This window comes from Saccopteryx leptura, chromosome 4 (genome assembly GCF_036850995.1).
Source record: "Saccopteryx leptura isolate mSacLep1 chromosome 4, mSacLep1_pri_phased_curated, whole genome shotgun sequence".
Taxonomy (NCBI): domain Eukaryota; kingdom Metazoa; phylum Chordata; class Mammalia; order Chiroptera; family Emballonuridae; genus Saccopteryx; species Saccopteryx leptura.
The window spans coordinates 208,311,458-208,331,204 of record NC_089506.1 but is presented as its reverse complement, the minus strand read 5'-3'; the positions used below and the strand labels follow the sequence as shown (position 1 = coordinate 208,331,204).

Here is a 19,747-nt window from a genome sequence, read left to right as displayed (position 1 = left end):
AATCCATCTTAATCCACTGAATTCCAGGAATAATTTGTTTGTTTTGTTTTTGCTTTGTTGTTTGTTTTTGTTTTTTTTTAATGGAAAATATTTTCTTTTTGTGATGGGTGGGAGTGATTAGGAGCTCCATAAGCCTTTCAATTAATCAGATCTTCAAGATTTGGATTTTGATATGACAAGTTTTTTTTAAAGTGAGCGATCTTATATTATCTTTTTCTGCCATTATTTTTTTCTTTCTATCATGTATATTTCTATTTTAAAGTTAATTTTTGGGTAGTGTCTTTTGTGTGCCAGGTACTATTTAAAATATTGGATCATACAACCTAATGAGGTGAGCAGTAGAGTTAGGATGACAAAAGAAATGATAATTCAGATGGGATACTTGTGATAGAAAAGGGATGAACTGTTCATGATCCCAGGACATCAGGCTTCAACTAAGATTGTCCTAGGATATGTGTTCTCATCCTGAGCAGAATCCTCACTGTCCTGAGGAAGAAGTGGGTCCAACAGGGTTATACATGGTCAGGCAGTCCAATGACTGGGCTTCTAACCCATTGTCTGTTAATACAGGTCCTCAGCTGTTCCTACCTCCTTCCTCTTGTGTTACAAAGTCAGGGAAAAAATCACATTTTTTAACTTCAAATAGTCATAACTCAGATGTGACTTAAAATTTAAAAGAAAGTGGAATTTCATGCTGTCAAAACCACCAATAAGCCTGGCCAGGCAATGGCACAGTGGATAGAGCATTGGCCTGGAATGCTGAGGACCCAGGTTTGAAAACCCAAAGTCACTGGCTTGAACATGGGATCATAGACATGATCCCATGGTCACTGGCTTAATCCAAAGGTCTCTGGCTTGAAGCCCAAGGTCACTGGCTTGAGCCCAAGCTCACTGGCTTGAGCAAGAGGTCAGTGGCTCAACTGGAGCTCCCTGATCAAGGCACATATGAGAAAGCAATCAATGAACAACTAAGGTGCCACAACTATGAATTGATACTTCTCATCTCTCTCCCTTCCTGTCTGTCTGTCCTCATCTGACCCTCTTTCACTCTCTTTTTCACTAAACAAACAAACAACAAAAAAAACCCTCAAATTTATCTTTTTTTCCTATGGCTCAAATAGTTCCAATGGGGCATTCATCTGAATAAATACATAAATAAATAAATAATGCGATAACTGCAATCATTATATTTTCTGCCGACCTGCTCTGTAGACTGTCCATAACGTTATTGGATAACCATTGGGATGGCTTTAAAATTGTGGAGGGAGGAATGAATAGCTCTTTGTAGCAGCATCAGTGTGATTTCTGACACTGGTGTTTATGCACACAAAGCTCTCAAAGCTGAAAAGTAATATGGCTGTTACATATAGATACACACCCTGAGTTTCTCTTACTTTAAATTTACAGACATGTATACGCATGCTCAAGTTTTTATTTCAAGAACTAATTGCCTTTGGCCCATAATCTAGAATGGCCTCTGAACAACTGTTATGCACTGTTGGAAGAATATGTAATTGAAGTAGTTAAAACAGGAACCAAGCCTGTAGCAGTCAACAGACTGGACCATCAAGGAGTGGGGGAGATATTAAAGAAAATTCCAAATGCAGTGGACCGTAGCTGTCAGAACTGTGTGGGTAGACACTTGGGCCAGCGACAAGACAAGATGTAACAACTCCTTTGGTCATGTCATGGCCTAATTTACACACTTCTCAAGTTGCAGATCATTGACTTGATAGGCTACAAAAAAGCAAATGAAAACTATGAAGCTGTGAAGGTTTTAGAGGCAGGTGAGAAACTGGTGATAATAGGCACACAGAGGCCTGGAGGCCTCTGGATGAGCCATTTGCATTGCAAATAAAGAGTTTTCCTCACAGAAGACAGTATCCCAGTCAACTAGAAGGGAATGTAGAAATATACACACAAGAGAATCTTACTTAGCTCAGGAAGCATTCATGAAGTTGACAAAAATTAAACCCGTTCCCTTTTTGGTCACTATAAGATGTATTATAGACCCTATCTTTTGGTGTATTGCCATTAAAGTTATCAAAGCAAGTCCTGGCTATACCTAGAAAGAGAACTTTTTATTCTTTCTCAGAAGATCAGATTTCTATTTACATGTGGCCTCCACGTTATTTCTGTATTTGTGTGTAATGATGGAAATAAATTATTTCTCAAGATTTTTTCCCCTGGCATGGTGATTAATTCCTCTGGAATTAGATTCTCCTCAAAACCATAGTACATTTATTTCCCATTTAATTCATTTACAGAGCATTTAGAGTAGGGATCACCTTCAGGATTTAGGGGGCTGGAAGTTCAGATGGTAAGTGCCTAAAGAAATCTCAGTGAGGGGTAACTGAGTCATCAGTTTTGTCATTGTCTCTTGGTTTATTCTTGCTGCATTGTGGTGTGTGAATGTTTGACTATGTTGAGACATAATCGCAGCCAAACACCCTTTTCCTTAATTATGTCATTTAGAGGGAAATGTTTTGGTCTGAGGTTATAGACTAGACCACACATCTGATAACCTGCAGCAATGGTTCCCATTGTTGTAGCAGTCCTGAAATTCCCTAACACACACACACACACACACACACACACACATTGTTGGATGTTTCTAGCATCCTCTCAGTCCCTGTCTTTTTTTCATGGTCCAATGTTGTAACTTGAAATTTCAGGTTGCATTGCAAGACGAGAGATTTGTTTTCTTCATCATTTCTACATCGTGAGGGGGTTTGGGGACTAATTCTATGAAATAGAAGATGAGCCCCAGTGGCAGGGGTGGGGGCACTTTGAAAACGTGTCCTGGACAATATAAGCCTCACAGCTTTTTTCAGAATTAGAGTTTCTCTGCTCTTCTTTTAGTTGTTTCTTCCATTTCTGTATCTCAAACTGAAAACAAGCAAACAACAGGGAAAGATCTGGTTATCTCACTCTGTTATGAAATTTCAAGATTGGAGTGGTCCGTTTTCAGGGTTCTTAGAGCCTAGCTCTGCAAAGGGTGGTTTCCAGTCCAGTGGCATTGACCTCACCAGGAGTTTGTGAGAAATGTAGACTCTCAAGTCTATCAGAACCTGCACTTTCTAGATCCCAGGGGGATTGGCCCTGGAGGGCAAGCTTCAATTCTGCCCCATTATGCAGTGAATAATGTTGACCCTGGGTTCCCTCTCCACAAACCACGCAGTATGTAAGAGAATTTGTCTGTGTAGATTGTTGGTTTGTAACCATCTCCTCTCTACTCTCCTTTCTGCAATAAGAAAATGAGTTGTCAATAGCTGGGCATCCTTCACAATCCATTCTGCTGTGATTTTCTCCCTCAAATACCCGAGGGCCACAATTAGTTATTTTCTTTACCCCAAAGACCCATGGGAAATGAATGTGATTTCATGCTAATATCTTCTCATTGATTAATAGACACACTAATGTAAGCTGTGCCCTGGAAAAGTACCATCTGATTTCTCTTCTCTTTTTGAGTCTCAGTTTTCTCATCTGTTAAATGGTGAACATAATACCAAATTAGAATCAGAAAGAGATGAAAAATGAACATTGCTTTATAAACCGAGAGAGGTTGTGAAAATGCATGGGGTTATCAATAGCTGCACACTGACAAATATTTTAGAGTGTATATTATTTGAAAGCATTAATATACACAGGCAACAGCAAGCGAATTAAATTAAATTAATTTAGAGGTGCAAGTCATTTTTAGATGGGCAATCTCTAGGACCCAAACTAACACTAACATTCTGGGCACCTGTGCCTGTGCTCAGCAGACCGCAACTTAAATTGGCCTGATCGGGATTTGAAGCAGATTTACAATAATATAATAGTTAGACTCATTGTACCTCCTTTGATTGATGCATGCGGTAGCAAATATTTGCTATTCACCCGCAGATATGATTAGAGATTTAGATTTAGACTAGGTTCTGAACTTAGTGTAGGAATTTAATACATGAGATTCAGGCAAGCTAATTGGCCCATTTGACCACGCACTTCCTCATCTTTAATGGGGCTAATAAGTAATGCCTGTCTTACTGGGTTGCTGGGAGAATTAAAGCTGATCATGAACAAAAAACTCTTTTAATAGCACCTGACACCAAATGGCGCTCGGGATATTATTATTATTATTATCATCAATAGACTAGGAGGGTATTTCATTTTGTCTTGAGTCGTTATATGAGTAATGTCTTATAGAAGCAGGTTTTCTGAGTTAAAATAATATTTTGACTACAGAAGTTTTTGTTTGTTTTTTTCTGTTTTCAAATCTTGTCTTCCGGTCTAGAAATACAGATAGCTATATTTGAGCTATACTAAGAGAGTAGAACTTAATTAAGTGTTCTCCCCCCTACACACACACACACACACACACACACAGGCAACCGTGTGGGGTGATGGATGTGTTAACTACCTGGATTGGTGGTGCTAATCATTTTATAACATAGACACGTATTATACCATCGCTTGTACACCTTTTAAAAATCATGATGTACAACCTAATTATATACAACTTTTATTTGTCAATCATAATTCAGTAAAACTGAAGAGAAAATAGTTTGGGCAGGAAGGAAGTCCCGAAGGGAGAGGCGACTCGGAAGCACGTGTCGACGGCCTGATCTGTTGTTCTTCCTGCCCCTGAGTAGTTATTTGTCCCTTCTGTCCATGGAGGAGCTCGGGCTGCCACAGACCGTCAGCTCTGTAGGAAAAACAGCCAGTTCTTCCAGGGTCCGCCCAGTAAGTCCAGCCTCAAAGCCATCACAGGTTTTTCTGTAAAGTCAGCCCCACACAGTTACTTTTCAATAAAAACAAAACCAAATCCATCCACGTCGCTCTTTTCCCATTGTGATGGGTGGGAAGTCCCATGCCTGTGGTGGTCAGGTGTGGTCAGAATCCCTGGGGATGAGGAAGGTTCTGAAACTGTCCACCGTCATGCTCACTTGATTTACACATAAGCTCTGGGTGGGCCCAGACCCTCTCACTGTGACCTTGTCCACCCTCCGGAGCCTCAGCCTGGACAACTGTACTCCCCCCCGGCCTCCATAAGCAGACGAGTGCCGCTTCAGCGCTGCTCAGGGCACCTGCCAGCCCCATGCCCAGTCCTGGCTAGATGCTCCTCTCAGTGGAAGCTCCTCCTGTGCCCTCCTTCGCTCTGTCCCACCAAAACAGAAGCGAGATTTTGTTTTCCAGGAGGCCCACTTTTAAAAATGAAATGTACCCTCAAAAAGCTGGTTTTCATTGGGGCAAATTTTGCTCAGAGACTGAAATGGTCTTGGCCAATAGTTGAACACAGGTTCTCTGTGAGAATTATAATCATGTCACAAGGCAGTAGCATACAGAATACTGTCTCTACATAAGCTAATAAAGACATAACATACTGCAAAACCATGATAGATTTGTCATACTGTTTTAGGCAAGAAGAGATGGAAGGAGTGAAGTTCAGAGTCAGTTGAAGTATACCTTTATGGGAGCTGGTAAATGGGAGAGATGGCTCAGCCATCCGAGAGGTGATGTCCAGTTGCCAGGGCAAATATAATGGGTAGGGCGCGTTGCTAGGGAACAAAGTCACCACTGTTGACTGGCAAGCTCAGGGTCCACTATGTGATTTTCACGACTCCTCATAAGAGTCGCTTTTAATGGTGATTCCCCCAAAGGTCTTTGGAGAGCTACTTAGATGAGCTGAACATAGCCTTGTCCAGACATAACACCCCTGGACGGTGCTCACAAACTTTCAGCATTTACAGCCATAGCGGCTTCTCCGTGTGTTTGATCTGTGAGGCCCCCCAGCGACGCCCCTCTGCATCTGAGCCCCTGAGCACTTTCCAGTGACAACTGACAAAGGGACGACGTTCCAACACCGCTTACTTCATTCTTATATCAAAAACACCTTTACTCTTAAAACTCATTTCATTTTTGTCATGAACAAGCGGATTTGAAATCATGTCCAACCCATATACACCAGTGGTCCCCAACCTTTTTTTGGGCCGCGGACCGGTTTAATGTCAGAAAATATTTTCACGGACCGGTCTTTAGGGTGGGACAGATTAAATGTATCACATGACCGAGACAAGCGTCAAGAGTGAGACTTAGATGGATGTAACAGAGAGAATCTGGTCATTTTAAAAAAATAAAACATTGTTCAGACTTAAATATAAATAAAACGAAAATAATGTAAGTTATTTATTCTTTCTCTGCGGACGGGTACCAAATGGCCCACGGACCGGTACCAGTCCGCGGCCCCGGGCATTGGGGACCGCTGCCATACGCAACAAGGATCTTAACTGTCCCCCTCTCACCACGAGACTGCGGAAGCTCAGGACTTCAAACATGAATGTCTGGCCGCTGTGGACAGAGACAGACGACTTCTCTCTCCTTGAGGAGTCCATGCAGCCGAATGAATATCTGGCAGAATTTTCCCCACATAAAGTGCTTTCGTGTTTATGTTCTCATTGATCTGGGAAAAAAGATCTAAGAGGTGCACATGCTAGTTTTCTTCCCGTTTTTAAGCTGAGCAGACTGAGACCCAGAAAGGTGAACTGATTTTTCCAGGGGAACACAGCCTGTCTGTGACAGGCCAGACTCCCAGAGGCACTGTGAGCCCACTTTCACTTTAAGCTGAGAATAAAACAAACTATAGCAGGAACTGGAAAGGCTGAAATGTTGGAGACGTTGGAGAAATTGCCATTAAGAAAGGGGACTGTTCCCGCGGTCTCCAGGTTATTCGGATGAACTTGGATTTTGATTTCCAACACCTGGAATTGGTTAGCGGACTATTTAAACTGGAGACAGATACACAGCACTTACCTCCTTTTTCATGTCAACAATGACGACTCTTTTCTTTTTTGCGTGCAACGTTAGCAAGAGAAACTGTGGCAAACTAAAATGTTTTTAATGTAGGTCAGTACATTTAGAATGCAGAGGATCAGGACAGACCCTTACAGAGGACTCTGTGGTTACTCTGTTTGTTTATTTGTGGTCGGTTTATTTGTTTGTTGACAGCCCATCTCATTCTGTAATTCACCACAGCTTGAAGTATACATGATGCAATGCTAAAAGATAAATAGAAATAGCAACGGAGCAGGGGAGAATATGAATCTGAAATGGGGTTTGTACGATTCCAGGGTAGAGCTTTAGAACTGTGTGGAGGGACGGGAGGTAAAATACTGATCACAAGCAACTAAGGACCCCTTTCTAGATAGTGAAACTGAAATATGAATTAGTATGAGCTTCAGGACAGCCAAGCCCAGTAGAGATATTCCACCGTAATTTAAAGGCTGTGAGCCCAGCATTGAAGCTCTTAGAGTTATCTGGGTGCCTGGCATAGAGCAGGCCCTCATTTAACCCTCTGAGGACTGAGTGAGTGACTTGAGTGAACTATTTCATAAAATCAGCAATAAGAATTTTAATAAAAGCAGCTTATTTCTGCATTATATTGAACTATTCAGGAAACACTCATGGCTGGATTCCATAAACCCTTCCAGTAACTGTTTAACATGAGAGACAAGAATACCTGACTATTATGCATTTTCACCTTAACTTTATGTGTCTAAAGGAAGCATAGGTCTAAAAGTTAATAATTATAAATGATATATTAAAGTATATGTAATAGTATAATATAAGTATCAATTATTCAAATGTTTTTAATTTTTATATATTGATTGGATTTTAGAGAGAGAAAAACATTGGTTTGTTGTTCTACTTATTTATACATTCATTGATTGATTTCTTGTATGTGCCCTGACTGAGGCTCGAACCTGCCACCTTTGCATATTGGGATGATGCTCTAACCAATTGAGCCACCTGGCCAAGGCAGTCATTAAAATATTAATAATTATGAATGGTGGAAATCAAAACTAGCGCAATTTAATTTAATAAAACAGAAGATGCAACTAGCGTTTCTACAAAGACAGGACACATAGGCTCGAAGAAATATTTATGCAGTGAGAGGTGGATTTCCCAGTGCTGGCTGACGTATTGAAATCACTTGAGAGGCATTTTGAGAATGCATGGGAACCACTTTCAAAGATCCTGACTTTAGTGATTAAGAAATGGCCCTGGTCTTTATTATTTTTTTATTAATTTTTTAAGTTAGCTGATTGTAATGAGCAGTCAGGGTCAAAAACCTCTGCCTAACAGAGCCCACAAATGGAAGGAATTTGACTGCGTCCCACTGCCATCTTGGGGGCTCTTGGCTGCTATCTGCCAGAGCGGAGGACCAACGTCTCAGGCTGTAGAGATTTTCCAGTAGATAACCTTGGAGGGGTTTCATCACATGTGTGTGTATTAGCAAAAGATCCATAACATTGGATACAAGGAGAAACTTGCTTAGAATGATATCAACCCTAACTTTTGTGTACCAATGGTGACATAACAGAACTCTGAGGCCCAAGAAGGAGAAACTCCCTGGATCTTTAACAGGGAAACTTAAAACCAGTATTATTTGTTGGGAGAAATTTCTGGTCTGGCCTCTTCCCCAGCCCGGCCTTTGTAGAACGTTCCTCTGTGACTTGGTATCTAGCTTCTTACACCCCCTCCTCCAGCATACCAGCTGGTTACTACTTTAACTCTTAGAACTCATCCATGGATGATTTTTAGAAGAAGGAACATTTCAAGAAGACGAGATTTAACTAAAGAAGAAAAGCGGGCTCTAAGGATGAGATAACAACATGGGACTAATTTAAATTAGCCCGTCAGCTGTGCCAGATCCCGATTCTAGGTGGCTGGGCTGTGAAAACCATCGTGAAACATAACAAAGTCTGGCAATAGAATAAAAAGAGAAAAAGCTCCTGGTCCAAGCCATTCCACCAGCTCAAATTGTTGCTAAAGCAGAATAGAATCCTCTCTCCCAAGCCTCAGTTACATCATGATTTTTTGGCTCCGAAGAACTGAAGATTCTGAACAGTACTAGGAAGTTCCTCCATAGAGATGTCCCGCCCCCTTGTTGACTCAGTGCCCCCACATAAGTGCCTCTGAGAAGACTCTTAGAGTGAAGATGGGTCAGGGTCTTGAACCAACCCATCTGTGTTCACTTAACAGCTTGCTCATGCTATATAACCATACTGTGCCTCCATCTCCTGTCTAGAAAGATGGGGATAGTAAGAAGCATTGTTAAGTAAAATTAAATTAATTAATACATAAGTGCATTCCTTGGCAACCACCTGTCCTAGATAAGTGCTCCATTGACTTAATGGCTCTTTGGTTTTAACATTTCAAAGAGTTGAGACAACTGTAGCCTTCTCCCTTGTGCCCAGCCATTGACCATTCATTCTATTTTTTTTTTTTTAAATTAGTAATCCACCCTTGTTCTGCAAAGCCTCCCTGCATCAGGCAGTCTTCCCGGGAAAGGTGGGCTTGGAAATGAGAATGAACTTGCAGAGATTTTTTTAGCAAGGTTTCCCGGGGGGTAAGGATTACTGGAGCTATGCTTCACTCTCAGGAGCTCTGGTCACTTAGGAGAGTGTGACTGGTATCCCCTGAAGCCGGCCAACAGTCAGGCCTGGGTGCTTGTGAAATGTACCGATAGATGATCACTTTTCTCTCCTGGAAAATCTGATTCAGGTGGTCAGGGTCAAAATCAAGGACTCTTATCATTTTGACGAGCATTCTGGATAATTCTTATCTTCCGGAAAGTCTGAGAAATTCTGGTGTCGAGGGAGGGTTTGAAAACAGAAAGGAATTCTAGGTGAAAACACTGGTGGAGAATTGGGTGCAGACTTAGAGGAGAAATGGGAAGACCCCGCAGAGACGGCGTTGAGTCAGTCCGTGGGAGATGGGGGAAGGTGTGGAACAGGGGAGCGAGCAAAGGCGGAGTGTGACGTGATGGCCAGTAGACCAGCTTCTCTTCCAGAAATGAGGTTCCATGTCCATTCTGTTAAAAGGCCTCCGGAAACTAGTAATGATCAGTCCTGGGCAACGTGGCTGTTTCTGTGGTTGCATCCTTGGCAGCCTCATATCAGGGTTGCCCTAAACGCTAGCATGGTGGCAAAGCTGTCAGAAGAAATGAAAGCTGCAAGAGGTACAGCGATGTGATTCAACTCCCTTCCCACTCTGCATTGGACTACACCCAGTGCATCTTAGTTGTGGCTGGTGTTTGAATCACCTGCCAAGCATTTTCCTACCTCTTTTCAGACCTTGCCCCAGACTATTGAAGCCAGGACCCACAGCAGCAGGGCCCCTACATGAGCACTCTTAACCTCTCCCTGTGACTATAAGGAACAGCGAGGTGAGAACCGTTCAACCAGATGAGCGGTTCTCACCTGGAGATCTTTAGCAACTACTGATGCTTGAGACTTACCTACTGCGATCTCCATTTACTTGGTCTTGGGTATAGCCTGATCACTAGAAATTTTAAAAGGACACTAGTTTTTTTAGCATGTACGGTCCAGGTTGAGAACTACTTATTCAGGCTTTCTTGATCATCTATAACCACTGAACAAACCAGGTGGCTGAAAATAAGGTGCAACTGCTTTTGAAGTTGACCTCTGTAGGTCACTGTTGGGAGTGAAGAACAGGTTAGAATTAGCATGAGGAGACAATCGCTGGTACGAACCTCCTTTCTAATGCTGAAATTGAGAGGTGACCCCACTGTCCAGAGCAGACCTGCATTGCTCTGATCACTTAATGTACCTGAACATCTTTGGGGATAACCATTCTCAGTTACATCATTAAGTCACTAATCACACTTCTCTGGTCATTTGGGGTAAGTGATTTCACAGAGAGGGTCCTAGATGATCTATGTATGACTACGGTAAATCATTTTTCTTCGAGTTCAAGTAGAGAGAAACAGAACCACACAGAAACACGGCATAAAATGAGGGACATGGGCACCACCGTGAAACTTCCCCTTGTAATTCTCTCTGAATTGTCCTGTTGGCCTGCCATGTGGGCTGCTCCTTACCAGGGATTATTCAGCAGGAATTTCCTATTTGTTCTACTTATGATTACATGGTGAAAGGGGAGTTGAGGGAGGGGTGGTCATACTACTAGAGGTGAGCTCTCTAGAAAGGCACTTTTCTGAGGCAATAGAGCAACTTCCATCTCAGAAATGTACACCTTCACTTATATACCTTTGTCAGGGTATATGGGATGTAGAGGGATTGCTTCTGTGGTTAAAAAAAAATTTTTTTTTTAAAGTTAGTTCAGAATGGCTACCATTTTTGTAACTTTTTTTTTTTTGGCATCGCTTCAAAGTTCATCACATACTCTTTAAAATATCACTATTGGTGCTAACTCTAAACCTTGATGTAGATTTGATTGGATAGCCAGAAGTCATCTGAGGCAAGTCTTTGGAAGATAGTGAGTCATCAAAGGAGGTAATAATCATTATCCCTTGTTCAGAAAATTGTTCAGGAATCATAAAGACAGTGAAAAAACGTTTAAAGCATAAGTTAGTTGTAAAAGAAAAAAAATAAGAAGGAAAGAAGGAAGGAAAAACAAGGAAATGGAGAAATGGTGACTTTTTTTTAAGAGTAAGTGTACGATATAGTGCTAGAAAGAAGAGTGCTACATACAACCGTCATATTTCCTAAAATTCTAAAACAATGAAAGAAAAAGGTCTAATTTGTTTTACTTGTAAGTTGCATTTTGAAAATTTTCCCTGTTTGTTCAGTCACCATTTTGCATGCAGTTGTATTGGTTGCTTCCCATGGCCTTTCCTCGTGTCTGGCAAGCTGGAGGGTTCCTTAAGAAGATGCAGAGATGGGATGCAAGGTAGCAGTGTTTCCTAGAGTTGGGGCATATGAACCAGATAGAGCCATGTAACTAATGAGGGAATGGCTATTCCCAGGAGCTTGCCCCTGTGGACAAACCAGGTCACCATTTTCTGTCTTAGTGTTCTTCCTGTGAGCCTGCTATAAACAGAGGACCTTCCAAGTCCACCTTCCTTCTGGTCCACCCAAGAATATCATACCTGTAATTTGGGGGTACCCAGGTCTTACTGCCCCTTGAGTAAGTCAAGTGTGAGCAAGTCAAAACTAGTATTCAACCCAAACATTTTCATTTTCAGAAACATGAATTTTACTGCTCCTCAAACTTTGGAACGTTGATGCCCGATATTGATGGGGCTCAGAAAGTTTGTGTCAGAGCAAAACGATAGCAGGAACCCAATGACAGAAACTTTTATTGTTTTAAGAGAGTTGATAAATGAACTTAGCTGTGACTTTTGTTATGTGAACGAGAAATATAAAAAAGCCTATTATCAGAGCATGTATAATTTTGTTTAGATTTCATTGGTGCAGACATGATTAGAATTTTTAACTGAATGTTAAAGTCTAGTAAAGTTTCATGTGGTAGCTCGATTTATATTCCAGGGTGTACCTCTTGCAACAATAAAACTTTCTTAAGATGTTTTAAGAAATGTTCAATCACTAGTTTTTGAAACATTGAAACATTTGAACAAGACCAATCCAACTAAGACCCCCCCCCAAAAAAAAATGCATTTATCTTGGTTCTTGATGATCCGTATGCACAGTCAAGTCTAACGAATGAGAACTAGAAGACTCCATACCGCTCCTTCCGAGGCATTAAGTGCCTAGCCAATCTCATTGGGGCATTTGTATCATCTGCCTGACACAGATGTTCTTATTTGTAGGGAAATAAACAGTGCATCTGAATTAGAATGCATTACATTGTGGAAATGCCACAGTTGAAAACATCTTAAGAGAGTTTTATCAGCTTTCTGGATTGACTAAATCAAAGTAAAATGGCATTTTTTTTTTCATTTTTATTTTCTTTTAGTGCATCATTAAAAATAATTTGGCAAGACAGGGCTTATTTCAGCTCATGAGTTCAGCTCTCTTACCTTCTTCACGTAGCAAGCCTAGTTTGGTGAGGAAATTATTCTCCATAACATGACACCATATGGCATTCTCTTCTGAAATGACAGCATTTCTTTTTCTTGCCTTTTTCCTAAAAGAAAGTTTTTTTGATATTATATTCATAATAATAAAGTCTGGAATTTTATGATTTCCCTAGCTTGTTGCAATATACTCATTTTTTCCCCCCTAATAGATAGTATATATTTTTAAAATGTGATCTTCGTTTAGGATACAAATTCGTATAAACTCATTGGAAATACCCTAACTGTAGAAACATTTCCTGGCATGACATTTTGGTAACACGTAGCATTAATATTCCGGTGCCACAGCTTGTACACGGTCCATATTTTGACATCACCATGATTTTGTTGATGAGGTCCCTGCATGCCTGTTTCATGATCTTTCTAAACTCTCTGAGTCCGAGATATATCAACACATTCCTTGCAACATCCATTCAAATGCAGCACCCTCCCCTCCCCTCATCTGAATACATCAAACCAATTGGCAAACAGCACATGTCCCCCTGAGCGAGCAGTATTGTGAATTTTATCTTCTCTTCCAGAAATCAGTTCGTCTTCGTTGCAGCAGATGAAATTTCTTGTAACACCTCTGCAGGTAACAAACATTGCTACTTCTTGATGCATCCATCCACGTCTCAGTATCCTTTTTTTTTTCTTTTTCCTTCACGTGCTGCAGTTGGTCACGCTAGAAAGTTTAGTTAAGAAAACAAAGTTCGTATGCCTTTGCAGTATAGCGGGAACCTTTATTCTCTGCTGTCTAAAAAAGACATTAGACATTTTGCTAACTTTGATATTTTATTTTTGGTTTTAATAGTACATGATCCAGAAAAGTAAGACTGTGTTGAATGAAGCCACAAGAAAATCTGATGGTATAATCAGTGCTCTTACGTTAAAATGCTGAACAGGGGAGATAAGGGACACAGACATGTGATTTCTGTATTTTTCAACTTATTATGTCTGGGTTCACACAGATTTATATGTGAATTATTTGGGATCTTTATGGAATGACTGGTATATATTATAAGACCCCCAAAGACTGAATCTAGGAAGCTAGAGGCATTAGGGAATATAATTACCTCTGTCTTATAAGAAGGGGATCTTCATTCCATCTGTTAAAGATCCTCTATTTCCTTTCTTTTAAAACGTATTACAAGTAGCAAGACTTAGAGAGATGAAGTCTTCTGTTTTTGCAATCAGGGCACTGGCAAATGGAAATTGCACTTGCATGATGGGTCCATCACAATAATGCCTGTCTTTTTGCTTTGATGTGGATCAGAACAGTTACATTTGGACTTTTGTTAGCATGGAATTACTTGATTAAATGTCAAAATTAGGAGATTGCCTTAACTAACAGATTTTTTTTTTTTAATTTTTAAAATTTTTTTCAAGCCTAAACTTATCACCACAACAATTACTAGGAAGACTTACCAATGTGTGCTTTTAGCCACAATATAGTTGAGGATGCCATGACCTTCAAAAGCATACATTAAACTGAGCCTTGCCAATAGACATCCGTTACCCATCGCATTTGATCAATGGAGATATAAGCAGAAGAGTTTCTGTTCACTCCCTGCTTAGTCTTTGGAGAGAAAGAGCTGAAGGAAGGAAGGAAGGAAGGAAGGAGAAGTAGGGCCAATGTTCCCAGCCCTCTCTGCTCTGAAAGCAGGACCACAGAAAACTCTGCATCCATTTCGCTGATATCATTGGCCTCCATGTTTTTAGTGGATTAAAAGGGGGTTTGCAGGGGTTTGCATGCTCGTACTTTAAAGCCACAGCTTACGTGATTTCTATAGAACACCTTGGATAATAGTCCTCCTCAACCCTTCTCAAACGTCTCGGTTTCTCCCTGGGAGAGGTAGTGATCTCCATAACGCTTCACTAATGCATAATAGTAGGAGATGGATAGTTGCTTTGCTGGGGGTGGCAGGGGAATGAACCTGGGATACAAGGGTCATTTAACATTTTCAAAACCTTGAGAATGAAGCATGTTGGTTTAAAATGTTAATAGACATCATTTGTGGACACGCTGGTCTGCCGGAGCCTCGATCGTCCCTGTTAAACTGTGTGCGTGGCCCGGTGGGGTCTTAAATTCTATTCTGACATCACAGATTAAACATTGCACAGTTATAACCCAAGAGGTAGATATTGATTTTTGTCTGGTGACTTAACAAACCCTGCCTTGTAAGCAAGTGGTCCACACATAATATTCCTAACAGAGGCTGCAGATAATGAAAGTTTGCCTGAGCCCAGCGAGTGTTTTCACCCACCTTATCTAATTTAGGACGGCTGCTCAGTAAATTCTTAATGAATTGCTATTGATCACATTTCAAGTTGAGAGAGATATCCCTGTTGCTTTGATGGCCATATTAATAATCTGTTGTATGCTTCATAAGGTTCAATTTGGGCTCTGAATTTTGAATCAGGCATGAAAAAGGAGACACCCATATCAATCAAAAGTCAAATTATCTCCCAGCCAGTCCACCCCCCTCATAGAGCGAAAGCAAAAAATCCGACCTGCTCAGTCCATGAAAGATGTAACCCGGGGTTTCAATGGAGTCTTCCACAGGGCCATGTCTCCCATGTGCTGGAACAGCCCAGGGCACCCACATTCTAAACATCACACCTGTCGGGTGGTCTCACCTCCGTATTCAGACCAGCACTGCTTAGGGTGGGTCTGTTGAATCCGGGTATCTCCTGTATTTCAGTGTGTGACAAAAGGCAACTTCTCTCTTTTTAAATGTAGAAAGAAATGAACAAGATGCTGAAAAATCTCACTTTGGAGGGCTCGATGATTATTCTAATGCAAATTCTTACAAAGATATATTATTGTTCCCCAGCTGCATGTGAGGGTGGAGCTGGCTAGGCAGTTCTGTCTGCCACTCTGGATAGAGATGACAGGAATCATCAGACAGTAGCAATGGTGAGACTGAAGGATTTTTCTTTCAGTTCCCAAAGGAAAAGTGACAATTTTTACGTGGGTCTTTTGGAGAGGGTACCAAAAACGTCCATTCTGTTTTTGCTAGCCACCTATAAGAAATGTTTTTTATGAGCATTTGTGGTTTATGAGACTGTATTGACAAGGAAATTGATTTTTTTTTTTTGACTCAGTGGCTTCAAAAACATCTTATTAGGTGTTTTGTTTTGGTTGGTGCTGAAAGACACATGTTTATGTGGGCATCCTGTCTATCACCTCCACCTTGAACACCACAATAGCTTCTTGTCCTGGGATACCAAGGTCTTTTGATGAGTTGGATTCTGCTAGAGATGGTCACAGGGTCAAGACTGTTTTCCTTTCTCCTTATACCCAAAGTCTCCCTGCCACTGTGATTCACTGGAACTTTGCCAGCACTGGCTAATGGTTGTAGTTGTATTAGAATATGAGTCTTGGACAGGGATGGAAGTGGAAAGGCAAGTTACTTATTTGGACAGAGCAGCTGGAAATTCATTTTAGTGAATTGCTTATTTATTGAGTCAGTGCTGGGTATCAGCAACTGTTCTCAGCCCTCAGGACACAGCATTAAATAAGTTGGGAGAAGTCCTCCCTTCAGAGAGCCTCCATTCTAGTGCAGACCAGCCCCCAATCGTGCAGATGAATAAACATAGAATGTACTTGCCTATAAGTTATAGAATAGCTATAGAGAGCCATGGAATAGCTATGATGAGTCAGAAAGCAAGGGAGGAGATGGAGGGTACCATGCGATGCTACTTGACATTTACTGATCAGAGTAGGCCTCTCTGAGAGGGTGACGTTTGAACAGGGACCTCAGTGAAGTGTAGGTGTGAACCAGGTAAGTAATTGTGGAATTAAAAAATTTCAGACTGAGTAGCAGCAAATGCAAATGCCCTGAGGTTGAGACTGCTTGCAGCGTGACCTATCCAGTGGGCCCAGAGCATATGAGGACAGGGGAGACTGTGAGAGGTAATATCATGAACACATCTGGGGATCTACTTGCAGCGTGACCTATCCAGTGGGCCCAGAGCATGAGGACAGGGGAGACTGTCAGAGGTAATATCATGAACACATCCAGGGATCAGAAGAAAGTAGGATTTGGAGGCTGCAGAAACCATTTGAGACTTTATTTTAAGTGTGCCAGCAAGGCCCTAGAGCAGTGGTTCTCAATCTTTCTAATGCCGTGACCCTGCAATACAGTTCCTTATGTTGCGGTGACCCCAAACCAAAAAATAATTTTGGTGGCTACTTCATAACTGTAATTTTGCTATAGTTATGATTCGGAATGTAAATACCTGATATGCATTATGTATTTTCCGATGGCTTTAGGTGACCCTGCCAGGGTCGCGACCCACAGGTTGAGAACCGCTGCCCTAGAGGGTCAGCTGTGATTGGCTTAATTTTTAAATGATGTGTTAGGCTGCCTTGTGAAGAATGGATCGCAATAAGATGAAAGCAGAGGAAAGGACCCTAGTTGTGAGTCTCTTGCAGCACCCCCAGGGAGGGTGGAAACGGCCTGCGTGAGGACAATGTCTGTGGAGGACCTGAGAGATGGTGACCTTTGGGCTGTATTATGACAGGTGAACAAACAACAAACAGGATATGCTGGCAGGTCAGAAACTGACCAGGATCACTCTATGTTTAAGTGACCATGCCCTCCTTCTTACTCCACGGGTGTAGCCATCATTCCCATGGAGGGCGAAGGCTTTGGGTCACCATGGAAAGCAAGCCCTTCATCTCAGCTGTCATTGTTCCTCACATGGGCTTTGCTGCATCCTCCAGGGCAGAGTAATAATTTGCTCTCACTTATTCTGTGTGATGGCAAGTATAAACGATCATATCTATCTCTATGTGTGTGTGTGTGTGTGTGTGTGTGTGTGTGCACGCGCGTGCATAGGTATACAGTGTGTTCGTAAAGTCATGGTGCACTTTTGACCGGTCACAGAAAAGCAACAAAAGACAATAGAAATGTGAAATCTGCACCAAATAAAAGGAAAACTCTCCAGTTTCATACCTATTCGGTGCAGTTTGATGTGGGCTCACACACAGAGTTTTTAGGGCTCCTTAGGTAGCTATCCCGTATAGCCTCTACAGACTCGTCACTGACTGATGGCCTACCAGAATGGGATTTCCCCACCAAACTGCCGGTTTCCTTCAACTGCTTATCCCACCGAGTAATGTTATTCCTATTTGGTGGCACTTCGTTATAAACATGCCGATATTCACGTTGCACTTTGGTCACGGATTCAAATTTAGCGAGCCACAGAACACACTGAACTTTCCTCTGTACCGTCCACATCTCGACTGGCATGGCCGTGGGCTGCTCCTCTGTATACACGGTGTTACATCATCATCTGCTCATGCGCACATGCTGCCACATCATCCTACAGAAACTGGGAGGGTTTTCCTTTTATTTGGTGCAGATTTCACATTTCTATCGTCTCTTGTTGCTTTCCTGTGCCGATCAAAAGTGCACCATGACTTTACAGACACACTGCACATATATAGTTTAGTATCATACAAGGGCTCAGTAGGTCGATATTACTATCATCCTTGTTTTTCAGGTAAAATAAAAAAGACACTGAGGCCCAGAGAGGTTTGGTAACTTTCCCATAGTCACACTGGAGTCTATCCTATATCAAAGGTCTCTGTCCACTGGACCACACTGCCCTACATGCTCCTTTTATCTTGACTTTAGAACATTGACCTTCACCCCCAGATGGAATTCTGCCTTCTTCAGCTGGGTTATCTTGCTCCTAGAACACTAGTGTTTGTGAGTTGGGGTACACTGGTGTGGAAATTGGGAGCTGAATGGTCCTCTGAACAATTGTTCCACTGAGCGTTTCTTTGATGCAGTTCATCCCTCCACGCTGAGCAGGTGGCTGCTAAGTCCTGGGGGTGCTGGGCACTGATGTGGGTGTGCAGATAAAGGGAGGAAGGGGACAGCTCCTTTGTCAGGGGTCACTGCATGTATCCAGGAAGATGGAGGGTTAAACAAGTAAAGTGAGGTCCGAGTCAGCTCTCCAAAAGTCTTTCCTGTGCTGAAAATCAGTGGCTAAAATTCGCCTAAGAGAACAAGCCATTTCCTGACAATTACCTGACACTTTGAACGAGTTGTTTTGGGCAGAGTCCAAGATCCCAGCTGCCCCCTGCCGAGGGATGTGTGTGTGTGTGTGTGCTTGTGTGTTTATGGGGTGCAGGTGAAGGCCGGGTCTTGGTTCATCAGCAAGTCACGCCCCTCCACCACACCAGGCACCGTCTTTGGGGCATGGGAGCCAGCCTGGAGACACACTCCCAGTCCCTGTGCGCACTGCTCACAGACATGTGATGGGAGGTAGGGGTCTGTGGAAAACCCTTGGCCAAGCGAGCCCTCTGTAAAAGCTGCTGAACTGATACACACTGCATTCAGTGATTATTAGAAGCAATATTTGGCCAGTTCAGAGGCACAACGGGGGCATCGCCACCCCTTCCGTCTTTCAACCTCCCCGAACCCGCACAGGTGTACACACAGACACACACGTGCATCCTGCATGTACACAGCACACAAATCCCTGCAGCTGTGCACTAAGACTTCAGATCATGCTTAGAAGAAATTTCCAAATTGGTCATTCCTCTCCTTGTGATCCTTCCACAAAGTTTATCTAATTGTCTTCTTTTCCTTTTGCTGATTTGATTATTCAGCCAAGTTGTCATGCAGTGAATTGACTTGGCATCAATTGGTCTTTTTCGAATAAAATGTGATATATATTGTTACAGGTGAAGTACAGAGTGCTAAGGGGACATATATCAAAGGAACTAAGTAAAAATAATCATAATAGTATTTATTGACAGCTTACTGTATACTAGGTATGTCCAAAGCTTGTAACACACAATAACAACACCCTACACATAAAATGTCTCTATCAGTTTACACTGAAAAGTAAAGATATCTAATTATAGCACTGAATTAGCCTGAGTAAAGGCGTTCTATATCA

The 19,747-nt window shown here is 41.9% G+C and overlaps 1 protein-coding gene across 18 annotated transcripts in view; it reads left to right on the top strand.

Annotated features, from left to right (window-relative positions):
* The window catches only part of RBFOX1 (RNA binding fox-1 homolog 1), a 1,119,122-nt gene that overhangs the window by 1,087,602 nt on the left and 11,773 nt on the right, over nucleotides 1–19,747 (top strand). For 10 of the 18 annotated variants that reach the window (XM_066382660.1, XM_066382649.1, XM_066382663.1 and 7 more), the window contains one exon: nucleotides 13,366–13,418. The exons of the other annotated variants lie outside the window; for them this stretch is intronic. In XM_066382660.1, the coding sequence (XP_066238757.1) occupies nucleotides 13,366–13,418 (53 nt within the window). The remainder of the gene's footprint in view (nucleotides 1–13,365; nucleotides 13,419–19,747) is intronic. 18 annotated transcript variants of the gene reach the window in all.